The sequence below is a fragment of the Cuculus canorus genome, chromosome 5 (assembly GCF_017976375.1).
Source record: "Cuculus canorus isolate bCucCan1 chromosome 5, bCucCan1.pri, whole genome shotgun sequence".
Classification (NCBI taxonomy): Eukaryota; Metazoa; Chordata; class Aves; order Cuculiformes; family Cuculidae; genus Cuculus; species Cuculus canorus.
Window position 1 is genome coordinate 6,174,551 of NC_071405.1, and position 12,163 is coordinate 6,186,713.

The 12,163-nt window shown below is 43.6% G+C and overlaps 1 protein-coding gene across 13 annotated transcripts in view; it reads left to right on the forward strand.

The window, feature by feature from the left end:
• CEP170B (centrosomal protein 170B) overlaps nt 1–12,163 on the forward strand; it is a 258,688-nt gene that overhangs the window by 239,824 nt on the left and 6,701 nt on the right. For 7 of the 13 annotated variants that reach the window (XM_054066754.1, XM_054066746.1, XM_054066744.1 and 4 more), the window contains 4 exons: nt 3,229–3,478; nt 5,960–6,119; nt 9,989–10,027; nt 10,592–10,732. In XM_054066754.1, the coding sequence (XP_053922729.1) occupies nt 3,229–3,478; nt 5,960–6,119; nt 9,989–10,027; nt 10,592–10,732 (590 nt within the window). The remainder of the gene's footprint in view (nt 1–3,228; nt 3,479–5,959; nt 6,120–9,988; nt 10,028–10,591; nt 10,733–12,163) is intronic. The other 6 variants (XM_054066752.1, XM_054066756.1, XM_054066750.1 and 3 more) reach the window with 3 other exon arrangements.

Genomic DNA, 12,163 nt, shown 5'->3' on the forward strand with positions numbered 1-12,163 from the left:
CCTGTTCCCCTCTTCCTGATTTATAGGCTGCGCATGATTGCCAACAATTGATATCTCGGTGATAGGAGTGCTGCATCGGTGAGTACAAAAGTTCATGTTAAGAAGCAGTATGGAGGTTGAGATTTCCTGTGGGTTTGGAGACAGCATAGCAGTTCTTATATGCAGTGAGATACTATTGTGGTTGTAGTCTGTGAGGATATTGCTATTTTCTTTTTTTTTCCAGCGACTTTGTTTTTTGGACAACCAGTTGCCATTTGGCAGGAGCGTATTAGTCATTTTTCTGTTAAAAAGGTAGAATGTAATGCCTTTCTAGAGCTACAAGGAATTATGTTCATTTATTTTTTTTCTTTAACTTCGAAAATTCAAAGTTTGCTCCTAGAGAGCTTCTAGTGGTGTTTATGACAGGTAATATCCAAGGTGGAGGGTTTGAAGGCATCTGAAACAGGAGAATAAGACATAAATGTCCGTGTGTTGTGAAGGCTGTTCCTTTGTTCTTCCTGTAAATGCAAATGTGGGGGTAGACCCTACACATTGATTACCTGAAGAGATTCCCGGTACTGCCTGTTTTCATTGACTTTTGCCATCTCTAAGACAGGTACACAGCTGTGTTTCCCACGAGGCAGAGGTTTGGGGAAACTCTTGCCCTGTAGTTGTGTGCTTAGCAGACCCTTGCAATATTCAGCATCTGTCATATTGAAATCAGCCTTTAACTGGTGGGAACTGGCAGTGCAGATGAGAGCTCTGAGGTGGTAATTGATAATCAGATTGTCCCCAACACCTCTGGTTTAAGTACTAGTCTATACCTGTAGCTTTTGGCCTACTATGGATGTGGCAAAGCAGATCTGTTTGTTTAGGTTTTTGAGAATGATTGGGGAGGGGGCAGGGGGACAGGGAGAACTCCTTTGACTGGGTTTCTCAGGCTGCTTGAGAGACATGCTGTTTTCAGCAGATCTGTGTTTTGTAAGGGGACTTAGAATTCTCGATATGACCTTTTTGTATCTTTTCGTGCAGTCGAAATAATCCTTCTTGCAGTATTAATTTTTATTGCATGCTAAAAATGTTATTTGCTGCTTGTTTTGATTTGATTTAGTGCATCCAGCTTCCCTTTTATGTTGATGATTTTTTTTTCTTGCACATTTGTATATGCATGTAAATCCACATGAATAAGCTAAAAGCGTGTGTACAGTCTCTTCTCTTGCCTTTCTTGAGATGATGCTATTATTGACTACTTGTTAAACAGTAACTAATTTAAAGCAAAATAATGTGGTCAGTTTTCTGAACAGGAGGCACTCTTTGCATTCCCTCTGCCTTTGGGCCACAGACTTCAAAACATTTGGAGAAAAATGATAAGTGTTGGCCAGTTTGTGGTTTAAATGAATTGGTTTTTGATTTCCAGGACTCTGTAGCAGCATGCTAACACCTTTCCTTGTGCCTACTTGCAACAGATGATGCTAATCCTTTCTCTGAATTACTTGCTCTTAAAATACTAACCTCCTAATTCCTTGATAGGATTGTGGACCTTGCACAAGCTCTAAGTATACTAATATGCTTCATGCTTCATTGTGCCGTACCAAGTGTGTGATCCATGTTCCTATACTAATGCTGTTATAGATGTAGTGAATGAACACTTAGCACCCCGTTCCTGGAACAGAATTGAAACGTTGATAAACTGAACTGTTGCACTGTGCCACCAAGACATTTTTTAGCAGAATAAAACAACCCTTGAAAGCATTGAATGTTATGCCTTGGGAGTAAGGAGGGAGATGTGGCTGATTTGTTCAAGGATTTCTTAAAGTGTTCAGATAACAAGAGTAGTTGCCAGCTCTCCCAGGGGGAGTAAGTTAATCTCACTAACGGAGGAACAGAGTCAACTGTCTGACCGTGAGATAAGAAGTACCAGTGGATTGTCAGCCTGTCTGAAGTAACTTTATGTGAAAGGCACAGATAACATCGGAATAATCCAAGTTACGAGTTCTGAAAGTGAAGGGACCGTCTCCCCACTCCTCGGTGTACACAATTTGCTTACTCAGTGTAATTTGAATGGTACTGAGGGAGTTGATTCCGATTTCCCTTGGCACACAGGAGTGGAAAGTCAGTCTCTTCATTTTAAAATTGCTGTTCAATAGCAGGATGACCTCTCTTGGTTATAAGCCTGGGTTTTTTTTCCAAAAAAAAAATACCCAAAAAACCAAACAAACCAAGCCTCAAGTGGTGGAATACAAGCAAATTTATTTTTGTATTTGTATATTTATTAATCCTAAACCAATACATTTGTATAGCTCTGGCTGAGATAGCAGTGTCTAGGAATACCTTTTTCACTCTACAGTAATTATCTGTAGTTTCTACCTGTGTTTTATATGCCAAATTTGTTATTTTTGCTTGTATGATCTATGATGCTGGCTTAATCCACTTACAGTGTTTCAGTGTTATGATAATCTTAGTAACAGAGTGAAGCTTTTAGGCGTTGTAATTTTAAATAGCCTGGCTGGTTCTGTGCGGTAGGTCTTCCTTCTCCAGGGAAGGATGGAAGGGAATGAAGTGGTATCTGTAGAGAGTATAGTGAGACAGCAAAGACTGGTTCTCAAATAAGGACATCTCAGTGCTTCCCCTGCTGGGAGGACCTGGGTGTCTACAGATCTGCAGACCCAGTTGGGATGAGTGGGAAGCTTCCAGTGGGCTTTAGGAGTTGGAGCTGGTCCTGACTGTGTGAACACTTTTCTTTTTGTCAAGTGTTATTAATTGCAAGGCAGGAGGTGAATGTGGGGGTGTGGACTTCTGCAAATAACACCAGGCACTATAGTCTGTTCTTCACTCCAAACACCCTCCTTTTGCTTGTACTCGCAGCTAATTGCAGAGGTGTCTGCAGGCTTGAAAATTGGGCTCTTTTTAGAAACTTATGTGGGACTATGAGGAATCTGAAGTGTGTGCTACTTATACGCAGAGCTTCTGTGCATGGAGAGCCAAGTCTGTGGTAATAATTTACTACATTGGAATTGTGACCACAGCAGCTTTTCTCTATTGGAATTTTCTACTCCAAATTTGTATAGTGAACAGGAGCCACAGAAGGGCTCTACTTTGAAACGAGCTGTGAGAACGTACTGTTTAGCTTAAAATCTGCACAGAATCTCTCCTTTCCTTGTGCTCTTGGGCTAGTTTTGTGTTACCTTTTTACCCTTATGTAGTTATTTACTGCTTTCCTCAATCTGAAACCAATTCATTTTTTATAAGCATCAAGGCGGAGACCACAGGGTTCAGATTACACTTCTACTTCGGAGGAGGAATATGGCTCAAATCACAGCTCCCCTAAACACAAACGCTCCCATACTTCAACAGCGACACAAACACCGAGGATACGTGGCTCTGGGCTAAGCAAGCAGAAGCACAATGGCAGAGAAACGGATGACGATGAAGATTTTGATGACCACCCTGACCCCTACAACTTCATGGCTCAAACAGCAGAGATAGCAGAAATAGCCAGGTGAGGCGAGGCTTTATGTATTGACCCACATGTTCAAAATAGATGGAATTTTCCTTGGTGTTCAAATGAAACCCAGGTGTGGAGGTAGAAAGAGGCATTCTCTCCTGTTGTTTGTGTGCCCTCCCTCTCCTTCATGTCTGAACATAAGCTTGTTCAGACTTGGCAGGTTTTCATGAAGCTTTACAGCCTGTGCTACGTTGTGCTGGTTGTACCTTCTCTCTAGAAAATGCCAAGGTGCCCAGGGTGTTGTATCTTGGTTTGTTTCTTATTCAGGACTGTGGATGAGTCTCCTCTCATAGCTCAAGGTCTGTCAAAAGATCTGTCTACATCTGCTTATCTCTTTCTGCTGCAAATCACTGCGTGTGCACTGGCTGGTTGGTGTGAACTGTCCTAATGCTCTGCAGAGGAAGTCAGATGGATTAGCAAGACTGTATATGTAAACTCGTGAAGCTGCTTGCCTGAAGCTCCTTTGCCTGAAGCTGGTGAGGGAGCAGTGAGCAGTCCCTGTGGGGCAGAAACCTCTTTGCTTGGCACAATGAATCCAAACAAGAAAATCTGTCTGGGCTCTGTGTATAAAGTTCCGGAGTCGTTGCTTAGCTTGATGTCCTTGGATACAAGACCTATTCTGAACTGCTGGTTTGATGGTTGCCTTGAGGACCTCAGCAGTAAAGCAAATAGATTCTTTTTTTAAACAGTGACATCTGAGGTTTGACATCTCTAATATGCAGCTGTGTTATGCCAACTTTCCAGAAATACTGGTCTTCCATTGTACTGGCCATACTTGAAATACTTTTGACTGAGGAAGCAGTCTTCTGTCTGCTTTTGGTCAGTATTTCCACATCGCCCATCTCACTCACCACACTGAAAGGACTTTTCTTGTGTGAACATTGCTATCAGACTGCTAGAAAGTGTGTCAGCCTTCAAACCAGGCTGCATTACCTGTACCGCGTGAAGCGTGTGTGTGTGTGTGAGACGCTGGCTTCCCTCCTAGCCGCGTTCTTAGTGCGGGAGAATGCTATGGGTTGCAGCAGCTATAAATAAATGGTTGCGTCAGACTTGTCTGGCGCTGCGTGTTGCAGGGCTCGGTCACAGAGCCTGCTTCGTAATTGCAGTTCTGATTTCCGATGCTACTCCCAAATTATCTGGGAGGGATTTAGAGGAGTCAGAGAGAGTTAAAAGGGAAAATGCCACTTGTTTACAGTAAGTGGATCACATAATGGATGTGTTTGGTGACAACTCTATCCAAACCAGCACAGATAGGGGGCACCTTAGGCAGGCAGATCAAACTGCTTTTTATTAGTTCAATTATGCACTTTCTTTCTGAGGAAATGTTTTGATGAACTGACAGTTTTATTACATTGCTTCATTTTTCAAATAAAAGAAGAAAATGTCTTTCAGATGAAGCTTGCTAGCTGGACGGTTACTTTTTTCTTTTAGAATCTTTTCTTCAAAATTACCATGACAGCTACTTTTGGTCTGAAGGGACTTTTTTTTAAGTTCTGCTAACAACAATCCAGAAACTTAAGAACTGGTTTTGAGATCTAGCGCAGAGTGCTGCAATCGCTAAATATTAACTGGGCACCTGTCAAGGGGCTTGAAGTTTCAAGACTTGGTTTCTGAAAACCAGATCCCTCTAAGGTGTGCTGTGCTTGCCCTGGTAATCCCTCAGCCCTTCTGGAGAATGTGGAGATGTACTTCGGTTTACAGTCTGTAAACTATAAAGGAAAAAGAATTTGAAATTTTATTATTTAAGTAGTAAAAAGCTTTTCCTTGTATGGGCTTTTTAAGGGAAAAGAAAGAAGTCTCAAGAAGAAAAAGTGACAGTGTTTTATTAAGTTAAAAAAAAAAAAAATGGAAGTGGGTGTTATGGATTGTCTCCAGTACTTTCTGTTAGTGTGTAGTCATTAAAACTTGTTTTTTATCAAATCTCTACTTTGAAGCTGGGGAGAAGCATCTGGGGAGAACTGGTAGTGGCCTTCCAATACCTGAAAAGGGCTGGGGAGGGACTTTACAAGGGCATTTAGTGATAGGACAAGGGGAAATGGCTTTAAATTGGAAGGGGGAAGATTTATATTACACATTAGGAAGAAATTCTTCACAGTGAGAGTGGTGAGACACTGACACAGGTTGCCTAGGGAAACTGTGGCTGCCCCCTCTCTGGAGGTGTCCAGGGCCAGGTTGGATGGGGGCTTGGGCAGCCTGTTCTGATGGGAGGTATCCCTCAGGGGGTTTGGAACTGGATGATCTTTAAGGTCCTTTCCAACCCAAATTATCCTATGATTCTATTTTGTTCCTCTTCTATGCAGCCATAGTATTCCTCAGCACCCTGCCAAGGCAACCCCCAAAAACCCTGCTTTCTCTACGCTCCGCAGAGATTCTAATTGATACAGACCTTTGGTGACTGCTTCTATTGTATAGTATGAATATGAGGCTTGTTGTTTCTTGTGTCCTAATGGCTCTGCTGCATGCCCTGTGCTTCAGACTCAGCCAGACCTTGGTGAAGGATGTGGCCATCCTTGCTCGAGAGATTCATGATGTTGCTGGAGATGGGGACTCGCAGAGTTCATCAGGGACAGGACAAAGCCCCTCCCTCGGCTCTGTGCCCAACACTCCTGCTTCCACCATATCGGCAAGAGAAGAGGTAAGATCCCAAACAGCAGAAATGTCTGCATCTGAATGCAAGCAAGCGTGCAGGGTACGGTTGTGGTGGGAGACCAGGGCAGCATCCCTAGTTCCTGCAGCATCAAAAACCCTCACCTGATGTCCCCCTAAAAATCACCAGCAGAAAGATTGACTGCAGTCTATTTAGGATGTTCTTTATTTTACTCTTCCCTGTGCCACAGCCAGGCTTGCGAGAGGTGGGAGTGGGCTGCACGGGTCAAGAGCTGTATTGGATCAGGACAGGTTTGGCTTTTGTTGAGGGATTCCTTACTGTGCCTCTAGGAAGCAGGAAAGCCCCGTGTCAGAATGTTAGATTCCTCATACCAAAGGATCTCATGGCCTCTAGTTGTACTCTGTTCCTAAAGTTTGAACAGGATAAAGTTGAGGAACAGGATGGGAGTGGATGTGCTGTGCTGCTGTACCAGAGAGCCTGAGCCTCCCTTCTTATTTCAGGCGAGGCACTGACTGTGTGTTCTGGCTGCACACTCTGTATCAGCTGTGTATTTAAGTACCTCTGCTGTGTCTTTTCTGCCCAAGCTGTTGAAATGCTGTGCAGGTCCTTTCCCTCCTGTACTGATAGTTGAGGGCAGGGACTTGACTCCCCAGCCAGCGAGGTGCAAAAGGAGGCAGACAGCTTGGGAAATGCTGTCCTCCAGCTCTTCAGTAGAGCTGTGGTTTCCTCCTGAGCCATGTAATGGTTCGTCTGGACTTGAGTGCTGAGAAGAGAGGCGATTTCTGAATTTGCCTCACCAGTGCTGCAGCACAGGGACTCAGCTCAGCACAAACATGGCTGAGAGGTCACCAGGAGGGTCCAGCTGCTAAAGCAAAATTGCCTTTGCTGCTGATTAAATCTAAATTCCCTCTTGTTTACTGCCAGTGTGGGCGTAAAAATACACAGCTCACTGTATCTGCTCTTAGGATGGGCCTCTTGGCCCCCTGTAGTCTTTGGCTGTTGTGAGACTTGCAGACCTGTCCTAAGCAGAGTTCAGAGCTGAGGATCAAACTTATCCTCGAGACCCTGTAACCCTGCTGTGATCATCAACAAAAGTGCAAAGCAGAAGTTTAAGGAGATACCCAGAAAATCAGGCGAGTGTGGTTGTGACTGTGTTAAGCCAAGGTCAGATGCAGCCTGCTCAGGGAGGGGTTTATTCGTGGGGGTGTTTGGAGTCACAATGCACAAATGTTTCGCAATAACATCAGGCTCTGAGATAATGTTTTTATTGCTTTGCTTTTTTTGAAGTGCCACTCCTGCAAAACTGCCTTGTGTTATTCTTTTCAAGCAGTTAAGGTGACCTTACTTGCAGATGAAACATTTGCGGCGGGTTGGTAATGACCTGCATCCTTCTAGAAAATCAGTGACCTACTCTTTTTGTTGAATGCATACAGAGGGGTGCCCTCTGCTGCTAGAGGAAGAACACCTGCAAACTGCAGTGCTTCTACTCTGCAAAACTATGGGCTTGAAAGCACAAATGTGATGCTGAACGGCAGGACCACAAAGCTAGGATTGCTTGGACCCATGTGAATTGAGGTTTTCTCTGCGACGTGGCTTTGCAGAACTGCTGTGTAGGACACGCCAGTCGGGCCCCTCGCAATAGCCAAGAGAGCAAATGTTGGGCTGTGTCACACTGTAGGTTATGCTGTTGGCAGTACCCACTGCTAGAGCAGTTTTTGAGATCTTAACAGTGGTGTGAATTAAGAAGCGCTGGTAGGAGCCTATAAAGACAGGTCAGGAGCCATAAACTATAGTGTGTTCAGCCAGTGGTGGCCGAAACCACCGTAAAGGCTTTTAACTAGGCTCACTCCAAACAGGGTTGGGTAGCACCGTGATTTCAGCAGGGCCAGTGGCTGGGAGGCCGTTTGAGTTACACCCAAAGCACCGCTGTGCATCAGTGGAGCTGCGCTGTGTGAGCAATGGCCACACACAGGTTAAATTAGCAGGACTTTCTGCGATGTGGAGACAGAGAGCTGAATCCTGAATAGGTTGGGATTCTGAGCTGTGCACTTTGGGGGTCATGCTGTGAGTGGCAGCCATATAAACTGATGTGGGTTTAATAAATGCATATCACATCTTTGGAACTGGACAAGTATCAGCAGACACGCTTCCCTCAGCCCGGGTGCTGCTGAATCTGTGCTAAAATAATTATTTTGGCTTAATGCAGGGAAGTTGCTAGGAAATATCTGAGGATCAATGCAAGCGATGCTAAGTGCTGTGAATTTTGAGGGTATTTATTAAATAACTTTATATTAAATATTCTAGGAAAGGACATACTGATGAGAAACAGCTACTGTATTTATAATAGTAATGTATTGGAACATCTGATAAAAGGAAATATGTGAATAAGAAATATTTGCTGTGCGTGTCTGTCTCTTAGGTGGCTCCGGCTCTTGCAGCATTGTGTGCCATTCTACTGCTAAATATTTATGTGTATTTTAATAAAGCAGGGAAAAATGCAGGAAAAAGAAGTGCTGATGCTAGAATTACTTTTGAGGGTTTAATGCAGTACCAGAAGCTTCACTTTGGATCATTGTGTGGCACAGCATTTCTCAGCCTCAAATGAATTGCTTTTTAAGTTACTTTCACTAAGAACCTTGGTTAAAGATTAAAATAACGAGTATTCTCTTAAAAGTTAAGATGGAACCTTAGATTCGAACCTTATTCTTGATGTTCCCTCCTTTCAGGTCCAGTGTTGGCTTGAATGTTTGCTTGGGAGGTTTTCAGTTTCCCCAGTGTATATTTGGAGTGGGTTTGTTTGTTTTGTAGCCTCAGCTGCATAGTTTATAATAACTGAGATTCTTTGCATACTGAGCTGAGTACTGCTATAAATTAAGCAAAATACCCCAAACAAAATGAAAGGAAACAGTCCAACAAAGGGCAAAACCTTTCTGATTCCTGTTTACCAAAGCCATGGTTTTTTGGGGGACTTCTGGGTGCTGGTGTGTAGGTTTTACAAGACCCAGCTTTCTGCAGAGGTGAGCACTTAAACTGAAAGCTCAGCTGCTGCAAGCATTGTCAAGTGGTCAACCCAAATCACCGGCCGCTTCTGCAAATTTTAGCCCTGCACAGAATTCTTTTGGTTGATCTTTTTTAAAGTTGATCTAATAAAAAACTTCAGAGCCCAGTGATGTTTAAGTTATTGTTTAACTAACTCAGTATGAGTGTTGGTATGACGAGAGGAAATGTTTATGGGTGTGACAGAATAGAAAGCGTGAAAAGAGACCAGGTTACATATGAACATATCCTGGTGACGGTGGAGTAAATGCTGTCCTTGCTGTGTTTTTAACTGGTTGTGCTGAGACCTGCTGTACTGTAGTAATATCTCATTCCCTCCTGATGCTGTTTCACTGCTGCAAGGAGTCTAACTTACTATTTCTGCACTTCACGAAAGGATGCTTAAAAAAGAGAAGCTTATTTTTTGGCTGTTGTGCCCCTGTACCATAATATCTCACACCTCTGCCTGAGTATAACCCGAGCGCTATTGCATAGAGTGTGGGGAGCCTGGACCTTGGATGGCACATGGTTTCCCAGCAAGAACTGTGCGGTTTGTCAACCAAAGAGCCTCCTGGGCTGTATGTTTAGCCCATTCTTTCTCCTTGGAGGGTGCTGGATTTCATTCAGCACAGTCTATTTCGATCTGGGGAGCTGCCTGAGACCTCCTCAGCAGAACTGGTTGGTGACCAGGACTGCCATGGGCTTCAGTGCTTGCAGTGGGGTGGGCACAGAGTGCTGGTCCTCAGGAATGCGCTTGTGGGAATGTCAACCCAAAATAACCCCAAATCATATGTTCTCTTTGATACCTGCCGTCACGGTCATTCACTAGCATTGATCTCTTTGTTTCTGTTTTAACACAGATTGCTCGTAGATCTTTTCGGCTGGCATATCCATCTCAGGTGCACTTTCCATCCCATTATTTTTGTATTTCTGTCTCGTCACTGTTTTTTCCTTCCCTTCTTTTAGAGTTTTTGGCTCTTAGTCAATGAAATAGAAGTGGGTGTCTTGCCTTTTCTGTTCTTCCTGTTAGTTATTTGCATTATCAGTGGTTTTGTGTTGCTTTTGCATCTCTTCCATGTGTTACTAAACGATTTCTGATTCATTTTAGTGTGGCTTTAATGTTGCATTGATATGTTAAAACATAAGATATGGGAGAACAGTGTCTTTTTGAGCTTAAGCCTAAATTAAAAAAAAAGACAAAGATGTACTTTTCAACTATGTGCTCAAGTCTCAAAATTGTAAACAGCCCCACTAAGTTCTGTAGGATGACTTCCAGTGGGTCGATGCTTTCACGACTACGGTCTAGTAATTTGCTTAGGAACCCATACCTGTCTGAACAAAACTTAAATAAATCATTGTTCCTCTGGGGCTTGCCTGAAAATCTGTAATACCTGCAGTGAGTGCCAGTGTGCCTCCTTTCCTGCTAATTTTTAATGACTCATTCATTACTCATTATTTCCAAGTTGGTGCAGCACATTCCAGAAGCAAGTCTGAACTACCAGAAAGTGCCTCCAGGATCAGTGGAACTGAAGGATTTTGACCAAAATATGAACGATAATAAAGAAGATCCCTCAAGAAAAACGAGGACAAGAAACCGTGAAGAGGCAGGCAACCTTTTCCTTTCCTTTATATATGACATTACTTTAAGCTGCAGAATATATACCTGCTCTTTTTAAGCTGCCAAAGGAGTCTACTCAAAAAAAACCCTAAAAATACTTCTCAAGAGCCCTGATTTGTAGGTATAGAAACAGTGCTTAAAAGAAAAAAAGAGCAACAGAATCACCCTTCTTGCCAATACCGACTGAAAGTTCCCTCTCTTGTGTAAAAGTCCATTAACATTAAAATCTGAGGCTTGGTCACTTTTTTGGGAGGAAGAATTCACTGTCGGAGCCCAGTTAGGCTATTTCATTGCTCTTCTCTTTTAAAGAGAACCACAAAACCCACAGTTTTGCAGTCTGCAGCACCAATAGTTTAATGAAAAGAAATCGTAGCATGACAACAGTTGTTCCTGATGAATAAAGGCACTTTATTTTTCTGTAATGGACGTGCTGGTCAGAGCTGCCCATAAAGCAGCGATGGAAGGATCTGGACCTTGTGAAGAGTTTCTGCAGCTGGGTTTGAGTGCTGTGGCACAGCTGGCTTGCTCTGCCCTGCTGTACAGACAGCAAGCTGCTTGTTCCGCGTTGATCCCTCCAATGCATGCGATTTGCTGCAATTCTGCTGGGTTGAGAGAGCAGAGTAGCCTGGAAATCATTAGGATGATGCTGCAGAGTGAGGAAACGTGGCCTGAACCTTGAGGCTGGAGATGAGCTTGGAGAGAGGGCTGTAATGGGATGATGATGACAGTGTGGAGGAACAGGCTGCTGATGCAATGGTCTGCTGATGCTTCTGCTTGCTTTCTGCCTACTGGCTCCAGTTGAGAAGGAAGAACTGCGGCAGAGGCTTCGGGGAGGCCGTGCAAGCAGGAGGGAAAAGCTGGGCTCCAGAAGAGTCCCTCTGCTGCTCTGGAGGGGAAGGTGTGACTCAAAAAGGCTGATGAAGCGCTGAGCCACTGGTACTGATCCTGTCCTGTCACTGGCTTGAAGCAGTCCCTCCCCTGTAGAGATGTGCCGAGGCTGAATAAAAGATGCAGATTGAGAGTGCTCCCACCTCGTGTAGGCTTTCCTGGCAGAATCCTGTGGGCTGTTTTGAACCATAGGACTTGAATATTTGAGGATTGGGATTTTTTTTGTTATTTTTAGTAAAGCAGAATGTAATATGGTGGGATCACATGGCTGTCAAGGTGGCTTGAGCACCCATAAATCCCATTAGATGGTTTCAGGGAGACTGCTTGTGGAACTTCCTGCATTGTAATTTGGCTTTTAGGGTTGTTTTTTTTTTGAGGTGGGAGGTGCCTGTGAGGCTTAGTTTTAAGCCTTTTCTTTCAGAAATGCTTAGTTATCTTACTGCAGACAACTCTGTCTCTTTGTATGCTCCTCAAGAAAAAAAAAATTGAACAAGGTAGTATTAGTCTTTTTGCCAAAGTGCTGCAACAA